The sequence below is a fragment of the Anabas testudineus genome, chromosome 14 (genome assembly GCF_900324465.2).
Source record: "Anabas testudineus chromosome 14, fAnaTes1.2, whole genome shotgun sequence".
NCBI lineage: Eukaryota > Metazoa > Chordata > Actinopteri > Anabantiformes > Anabantidae > Anabas > Anabas testudineus.
In genome coordinates this window covers 14,613,498-14,634,916 of record NC_046623.1, presented here as the reverse complement: position 1 = coordinate 14,634,916, position 21,419 = coordinate 14,613,498, and the positions used below count along the sequence as shown (strand labels likewise).

General features: G+C 38.4%; 1 protein-coding gene across 1 annotated transcript; it reads right to left on the bottom strand.

Moving 5' to 3' along the window:
- Positions 1-528: 528 nt before the first annotated feature.
- Positions 529-2,256, bottom strand: ovca2 (OVCA2 serine hydrolase domain containing). The gene is made up of 2 exons (XM_026372108.1): positions 1,884-2,256; positions 529-1,260 (listed from the first exon to the last, which is right to left on the bottom strand). Exons 1-2 carry the CDS (start codon positions 2,035-2,037, stop codon positions 737-739), a joined length of 678 nt encoding a protein of 225 aa, XP_026227893.1. The 5' UTR covers positions 2,038-2,256; the 3' UTR covers positions 529-736.
- Positions 2,257-21,419: the final 19,163 nt, after the last annotated feature.

Genomic DNA, 21,419 nt, shown 5'->3' with positions numbered 1-21,419 from the left:
TGTTGTTTCTTTAAAGAGGACTTTTAGCTTTTACTACTGAGGTTACTGCAGGGAAAAAAATAAATGGAAAGTACTCCTGTCATTTATGATATTTCCTGATATTCAGCCAAGGTGTGCATGACATCGTACAACCAAGTACAACACCATTAATGCTGGTGGCCAATTTGTACTGTACATTTTCTTGGGTCAAAGTTCTTCAGACAGAGCAGGTATGCAGGGAAACGCAGCCTGGAGGACTCTACAACATCAGGCTTTAATTGCTGCCTTCTCCTGTGACGATTCAGAAATAAAAGAAAACATTTTACTTGTAGGTCTTTGTTTATTTGAAGCGCACTGAAGCTTTTATCTTGGCTCTTGTTCAAATTCAGCCGAATCAAAGGTGCCATTAATACAAATGAACAAAGTCACAATGAATGTTGTTAAGCCCTCGCTCTCCCTGTGACGAAAAAAAAAAAAAAATCAATGTCTAAATAAAAGTTTTTGAAAAGTAATAAAGATATGATACAGTGGACAAAAACCAAACAGAGACACTAGAACATAAACTTATTTATTGTCTGTTGAAAGACATCTTCCCTGAGAAACACAGCCATCACTGTGTTGTTCTGGATCAATCAGATCAGAGAATCAAGAGCACAGAGGTCTTAACAACTTCACACAACACAAGTGAATCAATTATGATATTACTTTTAAATAAATTATCAACATTCCCTGTTGACATTTAAGTGCAGTTATGTTCTCACTGGAACCTCTTGAGAAAGTCCTGGTAGGTTTGCCTGTGAGCAGATGCAGCAGGAACAAAATGGCCACCAGCGTGTGTGAGGACCTGAGGGTCTTTGAAGGACGGGAGGAGCTCCCTGCTCATGTTGTCAGGGATCACTCGGTCCTCCAGTCCAAACACATGTAGGGAGGGGATCTGGAGAGGAGCGTCGTAGAATTTTTGGTGTTCTGTACATGCGCTGCGGAAACCAGCGACCACGATTGCAAAGCGAAAGCTGAAGTCTGGCTCCAGTTTCTGCTCCTGAAGAGAGCAAAGCATGGCAACAAAAGCTGCTCCCTGACTAAAGCCCATTATGCCGTCAAATGGACCCTGAACCTTCACAGCTTCTCTCACAGCCGTCACACTCTCGATGAGGCCCAGGCTTTCCTCACAGTGCTGCTGAGCGCTGAAACTCCGAGCCTGAATGTCCGAAAACCACCAACCTCTGGGGTCCTCATCGCCTCCAGGTCCAGGTCCTGGACCATTCTCCTTATCTGGAGTTTCTGGAAGAAAAAAATATAAATATCATTAACATTTATACACTATTACAACACTGATTGTTGTTATTAATGAATGAAAATACAGTAGGTAAATCATTTCTTACATTTCCATAATTCTAAAGCACACTTGTTTAGAATTCAACCTGCCTAAAAAATAACATATACAATGTAAAAAGTATTGAAAGTGTACAAAAGATCAAAATATAATAAAATTACTACAGTAAAATTATGTAAAATGTCAAAGTATTCATACTTATTACCAGATTATAACTATTGATACTTCAATATATAAACCTAACTAAACAACTTAGACTTTATGTAGGCTACTGCTAGGTGACTTGAGCATATTCAGATACATCAGTGACATTACCCATGTTACTAAATGAACTGATTGTATTTTATATTAAGAATATTGTGATCAATTAGGTAATATATTTTATATAACATATAAAATTTGTATACTGAACATAATATAAACTTAATATTTAATGCAAATAAACTAGTAAAGCTATAACTAAGTACTGTGCGCACACTATTTACAGGACTTGAAGTCAGTTACTTTTCCTTCACTGTAGTTTGGTGGGATGCAGGTGTAGCAGGTGTAGCAGGTGTAGCAGCTGACCCACCTTCAGTGCAGGTGTGCTTCACGCTGTGCGGCGCACTCAGGTAAACGAGCTCCGCTTGTTTCTTCAGCAGCTTCCGCAGAGCTCCGGTCTTCTCACGGAACGAGCCGCTGTTCTGACGGTAACCGTGGACGCACAGGACCCGGAGAGGTGCCATGGAGAAGTTAGCCTAGCTAGCTAACACGAGCAACTTACTCCTTTCCACTTATTATTATTACTTATATTTATGTATATTCACACTCTATGGTGTCGTTTTCAAATACCGTAAATGTTCATATCTTATACATACGGGGCCACATGAAGGACGAGAATAAGTTACTGTAAGTTCAGAAAGTCACGTCCGAAACTCAGTGTGCGGTGCGGTGCCACCGGAAGAGAACCGTGAAGCACTTCCGGGTATTTCTTTCAAATTAAAACCACTTGTTTCTAAAATGCGAAACACAAACTCAGGGCTCAAATAAAAGTGCAAGTACTTGTCTAATAAAACACATTACAATTGGAAGTACCACTTCTAATTCTTTACTCAAGTTCAAAAAGGCTACTATTTGTCAAATGAACTTGAAGTACACTACACAAAATGTATTCCATTTGATGCCATAACAAATTAATAATTACAAAATTAAAATATACACAATAAAGTACTTCAAAACTGTAGTTAAGTACAATACTGTAGCTAATCTCCTTGTATTCAGATATTTGACTTAAGTATAGCAATACAACAGTTTAGAAATACCACTACGTTCATAAATGCTGTAAAAGTCACACATTCAAAAGTGTAGCTACTTTGCAAAATACAGCAGTAAACATACAAAAGTAGTTGGTACTCATTGTAACCATGTTACATATTGCATTGTGGATTATTTTGTTGAATTCTATAAGATGAAATATCAGATATCAGTTCAGTGTGTTCACGGGTTGTTGGGGCTGTGCAATTTTTTAGTTTATAGAAATGTAAAATCTACATTTTCTACATTATAAGACAAATTATGCAATAAAACTTTATAGAGACTCAAGTGCAAACATAAAGGGCAATGCAAAGAATTCACAAACCACAATGTGCCATACAAGATCGATGGCACATTGTCGAGAGGGCAGAGGATACCATTGTGACTGCCTGGGGAAAGAAATATTTTCCTATTCTCTGTTGGACTTACCTGATTTTGTGATCTGGTTACAAAGATGTTTGCCAGAAGAATAAAATCTACAATTGTGTCCATATAATGATGATAATACAGTGGTATATGTTTAGTTATGTCATACTTATATAATATTGATTACACTGATATTGTATCTACCTTCATCAGCTGTTTTTCATCAGATGAAGCTGCTGCAACTGTAGCAGCTTAAAGTGTGTGAAGTGTTGACAAGCCTTCACATCAGCTTGTTTTTTCTTGCACTGCTCTGCTTTCCCTTCAGCAGTCACTGTGACTGACAGCATGCAAACCATATGACAAATAGTGATAATGATGCAAGCTTGCGTTGACATTTTGAAAATCAAAGAGCTGAGACATAAGATTTAATTCAATTTTCATATATGTATATGTATATATATATATATGTCATTAAATCACAACAGAAGTCATGTTGGGGCACTTTGAAGGTTTCAGACCTTTTAGAATAAGACAGAAAAGATGAGTATGTGGTGTTCTCACAAAAATAATATAATTACTGTGTTGATTATTATTAACACACAGCACATTATCTATAGAGTTGAAAGTAAAGTGTTGACAATCTCTGACACTGACGAGAGAAGTAACTCTGTATTCTCTGGTTTATTTGTCTGCTGATCTGAATTATTCAGCACTGGAGATTCTCATCTTGTGTGTCTACTCCTTTCTAAGTGATAACCTGACTGACAGAAGGTTAAGGTACATCAGCATCTTGATAAATTATTTGTGTGGCTGTTGCGTGATATATTGTTGTCCAACTCTGCAGAAAAGTGTAAAGTTGACTTCTGTCAAGAGGTTTTTCAGAACATTTTCTGGCTGTCTACAGGCTACAGAAAGAAACAGTCGATAACAACCATAAAGAAGATGGAGTTCACAGTTGATCATAGGAAATAATTAAACAAACAAGAATAAAATTCTTCCTTCCATCACCTCACATTTATAGCTGATACACTTCACTGCTGAACCCATGCTCTACTTATGGATACAGCGTGTTCCTGCATTTCTAGGACAGAAGGACGGAGTCGTTGCTAGCTAGTAACCGGTGACCCCTGACGAGACAGATGAGAATGCCTCTTGCTGAGACATCTCAGACAAGCCAGGTGATACAAAGCAGCTACTGTCAAAGTCACGAAATCTGTCATCTCTCTGTACCAACACAAAAATAACACAGAACTTTATTTTCAACACAGATAAAAGTGAAATGCAAATTCTGGGCCACAGCAACAACTTCAGTGGCAGCACACTTCTCCCAAAGGAGTGTGTCAAAAATACGGGCATTATCTTTGATCCAGATTCTCTTTTGACAAATATATGAAGGCAATATCCCAAACACCATATTCTCATCTCGGAGTCATATGAGGTGGCTGGCATTTAGCCAGGCCTCATAAGGGGCTGGAGGATGGCCCAAAGCAGTGACAGCTATAAAAGACTGGCACTCAAGAGAAAATGAAGGATGGAAGAAAAGTCAAAAGACAAATATAAAGTTTAATCAGGTTTGCCCTGCAGAGACGTATGATTGTATTGTCCACATTCTTCTATAATCTCTGGATATGTATTTCACTATATATTATATGCAGAACTAATTATGTATTTTAGTGATGAAAATAAAAATAAAAAATGTTGCTAAAGTCTTGCTCTTGTGAGCATTTGTGTGTTATGAAAGAGCTCTGGCTCAGGGTTTACAGCTGACGTGGTAGGTGAGCGAGGAGAGCAACCACTGGTGTGTAGGTGTGGCCTCAAGACAGGCTCCGGATTCAGGAATGATGTGAACAAAGGAGTCTGTCAGCAAGAGATCGACGATGTTGTAATTTTTGGACTGGTGTCATATTCAGGCCCTGTCAATTAGGTTTGGTAAACGTCTTTTGTTCCTGAGAAAGCATACGTATTGCCTCCCCTTGACGCACATGGTAATTAGGGAGAGTTTTTAAAAAAACAACGACACAGACACACGCAAGGGACAAGGCTGATGTTGATGTTCTCCAGCACTGGTGAGGAGCCATGTTTCTATTCCCCACGGGAGCAGAGGAAGAGAGAGAGAGAGAGAGAGAGAGAGAGAGAGAGAGAGAGAGAGAGAGAGAGAGAGAGAGAGAGAGACCTTTGCTGGTGCAGACAAACTGATTCCCCAGTTTCATTTTTTATTAGGCTGCTGCATCATACAGTACGCCAAGATAAACTAACGCAGTCTCAGAAGAGTACTGCAATAAATCCTGCTTTCATGATAATGTTCAGTTGAAAAAGTATCACATTCATGAAGAAGGATTTACTGCAGGACTGTGTTTTAGCTTAATGTATGTAATAATCTACTGTTCCAGTTCCTCACATGCTCACGTGGCTCATATAATATAACAATATCATAAATTGCAGCAAAACATTGTAATGTATCACAAACGACATGTTAAACTCAATATTTAATAGTAAACATATATTGTAATGTTAATTATCCTAATTATACTTTGGGATATTAGACATTGCTCTGCTATAGTGCTTATTTAATGAGCACAAAATTATTAATTGTCTATGGCTCATAATGAACTGAACATTGAGCCAACTTGTATTATCTTTATTAAAATATGGACTTTATTGGTCTAAAGTACTAAATTAGCTTTTTTCTCATTTGATTTGTTCTATTTTCATACAGCACAAGGTTTGTGATGACTGTTCTTTCATTAAGTTTTGAGAATTATGCTTTACTTATTTCACAAATCATTGTGTTTGCTTTAATCATTCCCAATCCGAGAAATCACGTATTTGAAATATGTGCTTCAGACTTAACACTCTACTTTGAAGTGAGCAAAGTTACATAAATATTAAAACTACTATAATAGGAGAATAATTCTCTGTAGGAAAAAAAAATCAATAGAAATGGGATTGTGTAAAAGATTGAGATTAGTTCTTTGCAATTTGGGTTCGTGTTTGCAGAATGGCCACAGGCAAACCTTAAAGAAAGAAAGCTACTAATCATGGCTGTCTGGTGTATTCAGGTTTCCTGTCACGATTTACTGCAGTCCACAGGGGGGCAGTGGTGCACCAATTTAGGATCGACATCCAGACCTCACACCTGCCTGTCTGCAAAAAACCTAGTACCTGTGTGTGACCACAGGAGAAAACAAATCCATATAATCCATAGCAAGTAATTGCACAGAATAATGAGCACCAATGGTGTTGTGCATAATATTATAATTAGGAAAACTCAGGAGTCACTGTGATTCAAATTGGGACTATTCCAATTAAAACCAACCGGTCACGAGGACACACAGGTTAAGCTTCACAGCCAGAGCCAAGAACCAAAATAGTTGGAGTAGTCAAAGAGGTCAGAATGTCCTGCAGGTTGTGTCCTCCAGTGGAAGATCTGTGCTGCTGTCCTCTGCAACGACTTTATTAGAAATGCTGCCATTCTGCCATACGATCTGTGAGGTCTGTGTGCACATAAAGGAGGACAGAGAGGAGTATGACGAATGTCCTGTCTGCCTAGATTCTCACTGGAGCAAGCAATGTAGGCCATACACAATGTGAATTACCTTGTGAATAAAGATAGATAATCTAAAAGAGCATCTCTGTGCTTATTCAAAGTGTTTTTGGGGGAGATACCACTATGGTTCTTATCATGATAATCGTGCAGAAACAGAGGGATAAAAGGCTGTTTTGTTGTTGTGTTGCTGACAGCTGACAGATGTTATCATGGACAGGGACAAAGGTGACAGGTGAAGCAGCAGAAGTTGGAAACGTGTCAATATGTGTAGCTGAAAATGTCAGTTACTCAATGTGGGGCAGCATTATCATTCTTCTGTTAAATTATGCAAATGTCTCAGACACTTCAGAAAAGTCCTCATACAGAATAGGTTGACGCTTTCACTGTACATCAGTGTTTCCATCACTTTCTCTGAGTGGTGACGGGTGCAGGACCCTGTCTGCAGTAACCTTTTTGTCAAAACCATTTTCATCAGAGTACATTTTGTTAAAATCGCCGACATCTGCGGTGACACACGACGATTCATTAAAACAAAAGTGAGCGGCTGGATGGTGTGGTGGTAAGATCGCTGCTCTCCATGTGGGAAGCTGGGGTTAGAAGCCCAGTTGTGGTCTACTCCAGTAGGGGTCCTTGGACAAGACCTCCTGATTAGCCTGCCTTTGTTGTGTACCTTATACTTGCCACTTGTAAGTCGCTTTGTCTGCCCAGTGACTAAATGTAAGATTTTGTGTACAAGCTGGACTCCTGGGACTGATCTATAGTCACTTCCTATGAAATTTGGATCCATTTGATGTTGCACTCAGCTCCACTGAGTCACACTGCAGTCTGTTGCAGCCTCTCATCCTCTACTTGATGTTGATGAAGCCTTCAACACCTTGCTGATACAAGATGATGCTTGAGTTTACCCACTGACTCATTGACTATTTCTTCTTACGAGCATATAAATCTTAGTTTCTAGTATTTATTTTAAGCATGGACTATGATTCTGCTTGACTCAGACAGGAGGGACTACTTGCAATCTGAGCTGTTAATGTTTTGGAACAAACTGTACATTGTGACTCATTTTTTAGGAACAACACACACAACTTTACTCAGTCATACTCAGAGCTGGTCAAGTTACACTCCATCTACCTCTTACTAGAGAATTCCTTCTTAAAGATACAATAACCTTTACTACAAACATGTTCCAAAATGAATTTTAATGGTGCTGCTGAAGGCTCCCGTCATTCAGACTCATTGTCAGCAGTGATATTCACTTCTAAAGGTTTTTGAAAGAGGCTTTTAGTGTTAACCAACCAGTAAATTTCTGTTATTTCTGCTTCATTAATACATTTGGGAGCAAAAAATACACAAACTACATTTGCTCACCGTTTACACATATTCATAATTGTCCAATATTAGGTAAACTCTGCATTTGTGCAACATAAACACATAAGCAAACCAAACCTGAGGACTAAACATAAATAACACATGAAGTAAAATTGGTTCCTACAGCTAAGGTTGTAAATAAAGCTAACCAACAAACATAATAACATAATAAACAAACATTTAATAAAACAGTTAAATGCTGCCTCTAAAACAATGCATCAGTTTCAACAGCCCCCCAACATTTTAAATCTTAAAATATATAAATACTATAAATAATAACTTTTATATAAATAACTTTACACGTTCACTTTAACTGTACTTCAAATACAATACTTTTACTTGTACTGTAATATTACACTGTAGTGCTCATGCTTCAGTAAAGTAATGGTTTCTTTCACCACCAGTATAGTTAGAAGACATAAATTACAACAATTAAAAAGTAGACAATGAGTTTTTGTTTAGTCTCAATGATTCTCACGGATTTGGAGAAGAAAAAAGGTCTGCTGTATCTGCAATGTCGTATTTTTTATTGTAAAAAAAAAATACTGCTCTCTGGTGTATGTTTCAAAATGAATACATCACTGTTGAGATTCACAGTCCACTGGCTGCTGAAAAGCATGCAGAACTTCAGTGGATTGCAAGTGGTCCTGATGCTTTTGGCTGCAGGCTTTCATTAAAAAATAGATCAAAGAGATCAAATTGATAAAAGTCTAGAAGGGGGATAAACCGTGTCGCCACCAGAAATTAAATTTTATGATCAGATGCATGGGAATCAGACACTGAGCATGGGAAATCCCGCTATTTACTCCCACATCATTCATCCGCTTTGCATGCTGTTCAATTATTCAATTTTATGTTACAGATATTTCAGGATCAAGTAATTGAAGTTCAATCACTGCATATGTTATAAAACATTAACCCAGTCCCACAGTTCTGTCAGCATAAAACTATGGAGTAAACTGATCTTCTTGCAGGTGGTGTTTTTTACTTTGGATAAAGGCCCAAGATTCAAAGAGACAAATGACTCTAAACTTGTGCTGAATGGTATATTAGGGAGTTTGGGTTGTATAAAGAAGGTTCACTGGTTGGTAACAGAGGATGCTGCAGCATAAGTGTCCACTGTAGATGAAGATTGAAGAGACAAACAGAGAGCTACTGTATTAGTGCTCTCAGGGAGACAATGAGGAAAGACGTTCCTTTCTAATGTCTGGTGGTATTTCAGTTGCCTTGAGCAAATGGGAAACATAATGGTGCTCACAGAAGAGGCACTGAAAAAGTTACATACTGTACTTTCTCACATCGTCTTGAAACCTTTTCGGAATTTTATTTTGTAGATTGCTTTACGACCTGCACCCAGCTTTCGTTGTGTATTTAGCAACTATACTTTTGCAGACATCTGTTCATTCTGTCACTTTATGCTAATCAGGTTGCAGAGGCTTGAATCATACTGAGATAGGTTATAGGTTATCCAGAGAAGCATGCTCTGCATTAATGTGCTAAGTGTTTTCACAGAATCAAACCCAGTGGACGGTCAAGAATATGTCACACGACGAAAGTTTTGGATATTGAAGCAACTTCGAAAGCACCAACAGGAATATTACCATGGGAAAAACAGATGAACACATTTTCTATTAACATTTAATGAAATGATGACAAGAATGCACAAAGAGTAGCTGTAATGACAAACCCACAGAGAATTATCACTCAACACTGCAGCACTGAAGTGCTTCTAACACTCGTTTAGCACAATGTGTTATTTTCTTTTATTTTTTGGCACATTTCCTGTATGGCTAAATCCCTCAGCGCTCATCAATCCATTTTCCTTAATCACCAAAGGGCAAACAGAAAGTCACTCAAACGCTTAACAAACATTTTAGCTGGTGGAAACCACACTGATAAATGACTAATGGCCATTAACATTTCGGATTCCACAATAAATGATAAACTCAATTAAAGTCTAATTAAAATCTAACCGGCCATGCATGTGCACAGCTCTGCCCTAATATGTGTGCCCCACATATCTGACATGTATAGGCAATGTGTCGTTTATCACGGTTCACTGCTTGCACAAGATGATTTGTGCACCTACGTATAATTATCGTGTCTACATTTGATGCCACATCAGATTCTCAAACAACTGGCTGGATCACGCATTCAATTCAGCAGCCTCTTACTCATCGGCACCCTCCCACTGTGATTCTTCCATGCTATGACAAATGAATTGTGAAAAGAAATTTATCATGAAAAAGCGAGTTTTTTTTTTCTCGCTTTTTAAGAATTTTTTTCCATGCGATTGCTTAATCAAGTCGCTGCCTTTCTGCTCACAAAGCAGTCTTTTCATAAGAGATGTATCACTTTGGAAACGGGAGGAGTCTGAACATGACATAAGCTTCAACACATGGAGACAAATGGTTTAAAAGTATAAATGCAGATTAGGACTATTGTCAAAAGTGCATGTGGCATTTCTGTGTCACCTTATTTATTTGATCTGCCCATTGTAAACAGACTTCAAAGGTACGAATAAATGAATAGTTGATGTTCGTATATTTAAAGGGAGACGTCAGAGACAGGATCGACCAATAGAGTTGTAAGCATCTACCTGTTATCAAAGAACCCCCTCTTGACCTGGTAGTAAGGCAGGGTTGACTTGGACTTGCTTTAACACAAGGGAGCTCACAAATAACTGTTTTTAGTGCCTATGTCGCCTCTCAGCATCGTTGTGACTGCTCTCTTTTTCTATTTTTCATCTTTAAGGACACGACTCTCGACTTAGATAGGTGTCACATATGGTCTGCGTTAGTTAGGTTTGCTAAAGGTCTTCTGTTGCTGTGAAAGCACACACAGGCTTGCTGCTGTGTCATGATGTACATGCCAATTAGGGAGAGTTAAAAACACACCCAGGGGAAAAGGCTGTTGTTGACGTTCTCTCGCACTGATGAGGAGCCATGTGTCAATCCTCGAGGGAGGCAGGAAGAGAGTGCAAATAAGAGGCGGCGTGATAAAAAGCTAAGGAAGACGAAAGAAAGTGGGGAGTTCCTGTACTCAGGTGTAATGTGGCCCTTCACTGTCACGGTGATTTATGGAGAACAGTAATATTATAATATCCCTGCTGCAACGTGAGGAGTGTCTGACACAAACAAGTCAGGCAAAGACGAAAAACACACACACACTGAAACTAGAAAGAAAACTTTTACCAGAACAAAGCAAATGGACACAGCACGTAATAAAACACATGCTGCTCTTGATCTACAATCTGCGCCTACACCCCACTTCTGCATGCATTTGCAATCTGTATTTCTTCTGTTTATTCACCTGTATCCTCTCCTCTATCCATTCAAATGCTAGCATTGCATGTCATTAACTTTGTCTTTTCTCTCTCCTGTAGTTGTGCTTCCTCCTCTCTGTCTCCCTTTCTCTGTTCTCCTCTGCAGGTATCCTCAGCCTTGGAGCTGCATATCCCCAGGGTGCAGTTACTGGTCCCACCGACCTGCCAAGTGTTTTTGCTGCTTGTTGTTGTTGCTTTTTGTTCCTTGCTGTTCTTTTCTCTCTCCTTTTTCCACTCACCCCAAAGCGGTCGAGGCAAATGGCCGCCCACCTTGAGCCTGGTTCTTTCTCTAAAGGGATTTGGAACTGATGAACTCATCCAGTGTGGATCATATAGGTCAGATTAATAAATATCTTGGTTTGGGACTTTTTATTCACTTGTGAGCGAGAGATTTACTTGTTCTCTGTAGGAGACAGTGTAATAGAAGCATGCTCCACTTGTGCTTTACATTCATCAGCACCGTTGTGTGAACATGTATCCATTGCTCCTTATGTGGCTTAATTAACCTTATCATGGTGCAACATGCACTCAGAGGAAGGAAGGACTGTGTGGAAAGAGTGATAACCTTGACAGAAGGTTTCGCCGTGACTCTTCATACCTCTTTGAACCATTGCTCTCCATCCCCTCTCTCGCATCCTTATCACATTTATTCATGCACTAACAAGTACCCCTCCCTCCCCAGCAAAAACACACACATACCAGCACGTGTTATGAGCTCATTAATTTATGAGCTTCAATTTCCAACATGACAGCTTGTGACATTTCCAAGGTTTTAATTAACACAAAATAATATAGATTATATTTCAAAAAGAAATATTGGGGTGGGCATATACAGATGGGACTTTCCTGCTGATCTCAATTAACGAGAATACCAAGAACCATGAGATCAATCGATCTCTCACTGGCAGAACATTTACATTTTTAGTGTACACATTAACTATAAAAATAATTTACAGTGGCTGCTCTCGGGACTTCTAGTCAGCAACAACTTTTAAACTTCATTCTGAAAACTTGCACCACAGAAATGTGAACTAGTTTTTATAAACTACATTTTGCTTGAGGGAGTAAATAAAAGCCACTGGTGACAAGAAAGATGGACTTCTCATCAAGATCTGAGGTGAAAATGTTCCCACAAATGGCACTTTTGCCACTGCCATTGCAGCACAAATTGTCATGTACAGGTCAGCCAGTCCAACTCCCACTCAGGTGTGGTTCAGGTGCCGCACTCCCACTTAGAGAACAGCACAACATTAACACACTTCCTGTCACAATACACACACTCACAACAAATTTTACTTCAAAGTAGAACATTAACAACATTGGCAACTGTCATTAGCGACAGATAATAGGTGATGAGGAGAGGGGAAATTCACGGGCTGCACATTTAATAATAATGGCATACAAAGTCATAAAGCTGAGAGATGTGTGGAGTGATGCAGGAGGAGTGGAGTGAGATGAAATGAAAGGGGGCAGAGGGGGATTAGCTACAGCTATTAGCAGCTTCTAAAGTAATCACACTCATTAGTTGCTATCAGATCGGGTTAGATGGTTAAAAAACAAGAGGGAGAGAAAGTGAGCGAGAAACATGTATGGAGCATATTTCTACCTACTTTTTCTTTCTGTATTGGAGGAAGTATTCAGATGTTTTACTGAATAAAAGTACAGATACTGCATTGTAAAAATACTCAAATTACAAATAAGCTTAAATGAAGAAATAAGCACTAAAGCCAAATAACACATAAACAAATGTTTTTGACTCTTAAGAGCACTTGAAACAATGGAACATGTACTTAAACATTGCATTTAGGTACAATTTGGTATAGTATTTCTATACATGAATATCTAAATTCATTTTCACTTCACTACAATTCAGAGGTAAGTATAATCCTTTTACTCAGCACATTAATTATAGTTACTCTTTACAGAATCAGATTAATAATACAAAATACATAGGAAGACTGATCTCTGGTGTGAAATGCACAAAGCACTCAGCAGCATGTAAAGTAATTTAAACGACTTTTTAATTAAACAGATTTGTCACATGATTTGTCAAAACATTTGAGACTTTAAATAAATCTGCCTCATATATTTAAAACTGTGTCTTCGTAGTTCAAAAACAAGTTCAATGTTTTGGGCTGTAAGCCATGAGTCAGAAGTTTGTACTAGTGACATACAATGGTCCCCACAGAGTATTATCTTGGTCCGAGAGAAGTAGAATGTCCTGTTTTATTATTTCATGAGAGAAAATTCAGCTCAGTTTAAGACACAAATAAGGAAAAAGTACAGGATGAAAAGGAGGAGAGGGAGCAGTAAGAGTGGCTCCTCGAGCAGAAGGAGCTTGTGTAGTTTCACTGCTGGAGGTTTTAACCACCTCTTTACTCTACTCTGCACCATCTATGAACTCCTCTAGGAGTGCTTTTGGTTGGTGTCTGCTCTGTAGTCATAGTGCACTCTGAACAGAAAACTCAGTCTCGATTGCATTAAATGTGATACGGATACGGTGCCGGTGCCCCTGGGTCAATACAACTGACAAAAGAGACGGCTAAAGACGGCGTTTTAGCTCACTCAGCAGTCCTCTCTCATCCTCAAAGGCTCCACACACCTAAGTACACCTGATACGTGGCCCACACAACCTCTCACCACTGAGCCTCTCTCTTACTTTAGTAATAACGTAATATGCTATTATTATACTTCAATTAATTCACTTATGGACTCCTCGTCAGAAAATGGCTGAGGCAATGAAAAGGACATAGCATGCTAACTAATCTATGCTAAGATAAGCTAAGATAAAAAACTCTTTGCGTCCCACAGACACATCTCATCTTCTAAAAATTATTACCCTATGTGACTACAAACACATTTACATTGTAATTACAAATGTAATCATGCAATTATTAGATTCTGATGCAAGGTATTTAGAAGCATGGTATTTATTAATGGGTATTTGTTTGATATTGAGTTATATTCCCTACATTTGTGATTGCAGTTTTGTTGTGCATTACCATCTTTTTTTTTTAGGATATTTTGCTAAGAATTATTCCACTAAACAAAAAATCTGGATTAAAGTGGAACAAAGCTCTGTTTATTACACTGAAAAACTTTAACAGCTTAGGGCAAATACATTTTAAATTCACAAAGGCAGGTCAAATATGTTAATTCTATTTGCTAATTCTACCAGCCATATTTGGTGCATAACCAAAACATTGTAATAATACACTTTTGTCTCATTATTCTCAAAAAAAAAAAAGCAATTTTACTGTTCATAAGTTCACCAGTTTTTTTTATAACTAAAATCTAGATAAAGTAACAAAAGAGTGAAACGAGAGGTTATCAGCAATGTTATTATGCATTTTGTTTATTATTGTTGGTTTGTAATTTCCTTGTTGTATTCAATTAAACATTTATATATCTCCCTGCTGTTGAATTATTTATGAACCTTTTATTGCTAAAATGTCAGAGTGAAGACTTATCTTATTATGTAGGAAATTTTACATTTGACAGTGCTAAATGTTAAGGATGCGATGCACTGCATGGTTAAAAACTATTTCTGAGACAGTATTGACTTCTGGAAATATTATTAGATGGCTTATTAGATGAGGGTCATATGAATTGCAGTTGTTTGTTCTGGTCTATGATATGCTATTTATGAGTGGAATAAACATGTGGCACAGTGAGGGGTCAAATGGCCTTACTGCAAAAGAAAGCTCTGCACTCTCCAGTAGGTGATTTAATCTGCTTGCAAATCTTTTCTTGCAGTTTTCAATGAAACAATTGTGTTGTCTAGCGTCAGCCTTTGTGACACATACATAGTAATTATATCTGCAATACCTTTTTTGTCTACCTGTGGGCAGCCGAAACAAGTTGTGAATGAATTCATATGACAAAGTTGTTGTCATCAATCCACCCACCACTGGATAAAAGTTCAATATTCGCTCTGTTTTTAACTTTATTTTTGATCTCTAGCAACTCCTGAGGGAAATATATGGCTCTTTAACAGCTAAATACTCCACTATGTTCACCAGTTAACAGCAAAAGTAGTTTGTCATGGAGCCTTTTCACTCAAATCAATGATTGAAAAATGACTAGTGAGAGTAGAAAAAGGGAAGCTGCATCTTGTGGTGGTAATTCTCTGAAGGTTCTTTACAACTCCTTTCACATTATCACATTGCTGCCCACTGTCATTTCATACATTGTGAAAAATATAATGTTATTTAAAAATAGCAACTGACCCCTTACTCCTATAAGATTTAGGTTTACAATTCATATGCTCTCACTTGTCTTTTATAGCAGTTGTGCATATTTCACAGTGTGAGTAGGAGCATGTTTGTCTGTATGTGCACACCTCAAGGTGAAGGCCAATGGCCTCTCCCACAGGGACCAACAGACGCATATTGCCGTGAAGCTCAATAGTAAACACACCACTTTGTCTTCCTTTTTTCTCCTCTCTCTTTCTCTCTCTGGGTCTCTGTCTCTCTGGGTCTCATCTCCCGAAACCCTGTAAAACAAGATAGACAGCGATAAAATACAACAGGGAGAGAAAGATAAACGATAGGCCAAGTGAAAGATATGGATTGCGGAGATAAAATAACTCCTTCATTTGGGCTGAGTCTCAGAGGAATAAATGCAGTGTGCAGGCAGCCACTGCCGACGGTTTACAATCTAGTCCATAGTCACTGCTTTTATATAATCTATTGAACATTTCCATCTGCAGCTGCGGCATTGTTCCCATGTGAAATTACTGTAAGTCCAACTGAGCTGTCGATTGACCACGTAGGAAGAAAACGGCATTGTGAGCTCTGTTGGTGGTCTTTTAATACTGTCTGACCACCTTTTCCTTTCATCTCACAAAGAGGCCATATTTCCCCATGTTTCCCCTTTTTGCCTTACAAAGTGACTTGATGTGTCTTTGTGGTTTCTGAAAATGCAAAGAGATAAAGAGAGGGAAGGTGTTTGCAGAAAGTGAGAGCAGCTACAGGAACTGAGGAGTAATTGAAGAACATAGAGTCCACAGTGAGGACACAGTGAATTGTAGGAGAACGCAGCTACAAATTTGCTGTGGTTAACAACATGGTGATCGATAAGCCTCATCATGTTACCCTTCAGAAGCAAAAAGGGGAGATGGGATGCTAGAGGAGCTGGATCTTATGTGTGTGTGCGTGTGTGGGGCTGACCACCGCTACAAACGAAGGTGGTGGAAAAGAAGAACGAAAAGGGAAAGCAGAATAGGGAGTGGACCTTTCAGCTGAAAAGGTCGTCCAAATAGCTCCAATTTTCAGGCTAATCAGAGAGGGACGGGGTGGACACTAATCAGCTGGTCGGAAGGTTGTGAAAGGTTGCTAAAAGGTTATAGAGGTCACCACAGCCCAGTACAGATCACCTGTCCATCATCCCTACGAATGACCTATCCTTGCAATGGGAGCTGGAGAGTGAGACAGAGAGGAGTTGGTAATGTCTCTGTGTTGCATACATTTTGCTTAGGTGAGGCTAACGCAGCATTTACTGAAAATAGGCACAGCTCATCTGATCAAGACAGAAATTAGTCTCCCAAGGGCAGATAACAAGAAAGGAAGGAAGTAATTTATAGCAGTGATGTGGGGATGCTACGGTTGGGAGGGCAAAGGCTAAAATATGTTGCAAAAAGGGTAGAATATGTTTGCAATTAGAGGAATCTAGAAGACAGTGTGGAAAAATATGGAGCGGGGTAACCTTATTAGCTAAAATATGCAGTATATGGGTAGATTTCGACTGCAAAATGAGCAGGCTGCATATGAGTAGGATCAGATGGAGGATAAAGGAAGCTATAATGTGAGAGAAAGAAATCAAGAGGGAATGTTGATTGAACTCTGCAACCAGATTTACCTCTATAAGCAAAATGCCACATTTCTCTCACAGACTGATATTTCCTGGTATTTACTAAAGATTTTGTTTTACCTACCGACCAATTTTAATCTTAGCATACAACCCACAAACAATGGCTGGTTACCTGCCAGAGCTAGCAGTAAGTAGATAATAATAAACAACATTTGGCAGATGACTGACTGGATGGACAGATGGTGGGTGACCAGTGTTCACATCAGAGCCAGGAAAAAGACACTTGCCAAGAAGATTTCCCACACAGGAGTCAAACCTGGTTCGGAGATAATCTATTTGCTTTTTAATGTTGCATAACTGCAGATCTTTCTTTGATAGAAAATAGCAGCTGACTGGAGGTATGGAAGGTATGAATAAATGGATGAGACGATCTTATTGTTTTTATATGAGAAGCACTTCTTGACAAGCTGATGCTCAGCTGTCACATAACAAGAAGATGATGTGAAACAATCCACTCCAGACATTTCAAAACATTTGAAATCCTTTTTAGTAACAAATAAGTTGTTACCTGGTTAAATTAAAGCACATCTACTCCTTCTTTCTCACTGAAAAATACCCAGAGTCCATGAATATGCAATATGGATCATTTCAAAAGTTTAACTACTGATGTCTCCACTGAAGAGCCTGTTCTAAAAGTATGTGCGCTCGAGGGTTCAGGTTTCTACAGCTCACTTGTGTAAGATGCATATTGAACAAGGAGTTGTGATGTTACAAAGTGCTTCTTGCACGTGTCAAACTCAGATTTTAAGTTGAGCACAGAGAAACGTTCCCCCTTCAGCAGATACATTTGAGAACAGCTTTCTCATGTCAACCTCTGCACACGCATCATTCTGCACAGTGAAAGCTCAAACATCCAAGTGAAGTTAGTTTTTATGTTGGTGTGTTTCCAAACACTTAACCAGTTTCATATGTATGTACAGTAATTATAAGAGGGTGACGTATAGACATAGACATAACATTTTGTAGGGAGACAGTCTCGAGAGTCTAGTGTATCATGTTGGTAGCAGATAATTTAGCCTCGAGTCTCTAGCCTCGAGCAGATGCTGAAACAACTAATTCTTTCTCACACAACTACTAGATGCTTAATAATAACTATATAGTTCATAGATAAATTATTAAACACATAATTACCTCTACCTTATTCATATTTAATTTCACATTTATCATCCTATACACACCATGTAACTAACTCTGGCTATATTTCTGATGCTCTCTTCTGCAGATCGCTATTACCTCACATCTCAAAAATCTATGTGCACCTTTTCACACAATTAAAGAGGAAATCTGGGCTATTATTACACGTTTAAATGACTTAATGCCATCTATGAACACCGGACTGTGCAAATAACATATAATGAAAAGTTCTTATCAGACATATTGCTTCTCAAGTAAATCTTCAAATCTATCGTCATCTTAATTTCATTAAAAAAATATGCAGATTTAGTCTAATACAGCCCAAAAGCACATTACTTTCAAGTGTAAAATTGATGTATTAGTATCCAGGGCCATACAAATCACTTTCCTTTCCCCATTTGCTTATGATGAGTTGGTGAACTTGTATAACATTATAACCTGGGCATGTGGGAGCTGGAATTTACTGACACTCCGTCTTTTTTATGGCCTTATAATGCTGAAGATTATTCTAGAGCTGCATTCCAATTACAGAGGAAAGTAGAACGTGTTTTATTAGGCCACTTATACAATCAACACACATTTGTCTCACTGTTGCACAATCAAAATAGATGTATCGTGCAGATCTTTCCCATTGTAAACTCATGTTTTATACAAGAGTGCTTATACTATAATACTCTTCACACACTAATCGGACACCGTGACCTGTCATTTCCAAAATGTTCAAAGAAACAACAAATCATGAGAGCTGTAAACTAAACAAAGCCCTTGGCTCACTGCAAAAGTAGAAAAAATTATAGTGTATTGTGAATATTGTAACTGAATAACTGGCTTGTGTTGTATTTCCAACTCAAAATATGAAAATATGAACAACTGAGAGTCTCTTGACCCCGACTCCAGTCTGATTTTCCAGCAATTTTATGGTTGTTCTGTTAAGTGTAATCAGTTCATTCTGCATCTCAAATTAAAAACAAAACACTATGATTCTCCAAAACATCAAGTTTGCCAGTTTTGGTATTTTTCTGTAACCATTCTGTTTTAACTTTTTGAGGGATTCGACAGTTGTTTGTCCACTCAGAGCTGATTTGGCTGCATCAATTCAAAACTATGGAAAAGTTCAATTAAATCTGATGGCGTGGACTGATAAAAGACAGCTGAAGCATTTATTTGCCTTTACAGTATTTCTATCTCTGTCCATACTGACTATATTGTATTATCCCCATCACATTGCAGAATAGGGAAACTTCACCAAGTGGGAAACATGCTTAAGTGTCTGAATATTGACTAAATCCAACTGCTATAACCAATGAAGCTCAACTCCTAAATGTCTTAGAAAGAAGGGGATGAGAAACAGTAAAAGAAACAGATAAGATATAGAGGGATGGAAATAAAGATTAAAGGGAACAGGGAACTCAGGAGTAGGTGGATTGGCTCTGATACATCTTCAACTTGTGGGAAGGAACATGGCGTGGACCGTCTAGTGTCAATAAAGTCTCTACAGACCTAAAGTCCACCTGCTCAGATCGTCTTATTAGCACATACAGCTGACAAACATCATGTAATTCTCACATCAGCTGTCTGCCATCATAATCCTTATGTAATCTTGAGACAACCTATGCCTTCACTAGCAGCTGGGGTAATTGAAAATACCTGTGTGGGTGTCATAGACTATACGGTCTGTGGCAGGTTATTTATATATGCTTACAAAAACAGTCAAAAACAGAAAAGAGTGGAGGTCAATTACCCTGTATAGAGAGTAAAGAATGGGGTTGTTTATTTTTTCTTTAACCATGTGTTTGTTCTGGTTCCCACGATAATGTTATTTTAACCCAAACTGGGAGTTAAATGCTGCCAGTAGGGGTGCTAATGCCACAAAATACTCCCATGGGTCAATTTTGATCCTTGATATTTTAAATCTGTTTTGATTGAGTGCTTTGACATACTTTCCTCGCTCATGATTCAGAGCTAGGTCCTCTGTTATTGTTGTCTGAATGCTGATGATAGGATTGATTTGAACTTAAGTATTAATCGACTCTTTCCCATAAGCGAATGGCATTTTATTTTTTGATGAAGTCTGAACGAAAGGTCAAACTGACAAATTTCCAACCTGATGACTGTGCTACATAAAAAGTGAAGGGATCACAAATAATGATTACTGTAAATAATTAAAGACGGCAATGAAGTTGGTTGTTGGTAAAGCTACAGCCCTGAAATTTCAGATGAAGCTTGAGGATTCGAGAAATGGGTCTTAGCTTCTAAACTTTAGGACCTAAACATCTTTAAGACTGAATCGGATTCATCCCCTGGGGACCATGAACTTCTGTACTAAATATCAAACAGTTTCAAATATCAGGAAAAAGCCCACACTTCTACTGTCAGTGTATACTGAGCTTGTTAATCCTCCTCGCTTGGGTGGACAAATGCATGCACACTGTTCACAGTGTGAATTGCTGCAACAACAAATCCACCTTAAATCCTATAGTCATATCAAGATGTTCTCATTCTAAAGCATCAGCGTCTCAATACCGATGCTAAGGGTACCTGTTAGCATTGGGTACTGAGCCTTGTAAGCTGCAAGGGGAACGTTTGAGACATTGTGTGTTGTAAAAAGCCCTTTTGTCTTTTAACTTAACCTCACCCTGAAGCTTTTGTTCCTAACCCTAACCCAGTTGTCTTTGTGCATAAACTAGTGATAGTTGCAGTCCTCAGCTCAATCATCTACAGACAAATAGCCCTACACATAAACTCACATGCATAAACATACAATTCTGCAAATAATAATCCTGATCCCATCACATTACTATTATTTTTTCTTAGTATTCATGTCATGTGGCTTTATGTATGGTTTGTGCAGTTAAAATACTAATGCTTGAAATCAACAAGTGCAATGTTCAAGGGATAAGGCTGGTGATTTTCTATATTTTATTCAGCACTAAACATAGGTCTATTTTATTCCCATAAAAAGACAAAACCGTCAATAGCGTCTACTCACTGTAACATCTTTGAATCCAGGACCTGGATTTAGCTTTTTCGTCTGTGCCATACGCCTCCATTCTTGTTCAAAACCTATTAAAAACCCATCAGTAAGCCACACTGCTGCACTGGCTGACATGTTTCTTCCTCACATAAAATGTGACTGTGGCTTTTTTTTTTCTGAAGAGCTCCAAAGGCTATGAACCACAATCACTTTTTCCAGTGTCTGAAAT

Bases quoted from the DNA above. Each gene is read 5' to 3' on its own strand.
- ovca2 (XM_026372108.1), bottom strand. From the start codon at position 2,037: ATGGCACCTCTCCGGGTCCTGTGCGTCCACGGTTACCGTCAGAACAGC. The intron at 1,261-1,883 runs GTGGGTCAGCTG...TTTTTCTTCCAG, and splicing joins GAAGCACACCTGCACTGAAG to AAACTCCAGATAAGGAGAAT.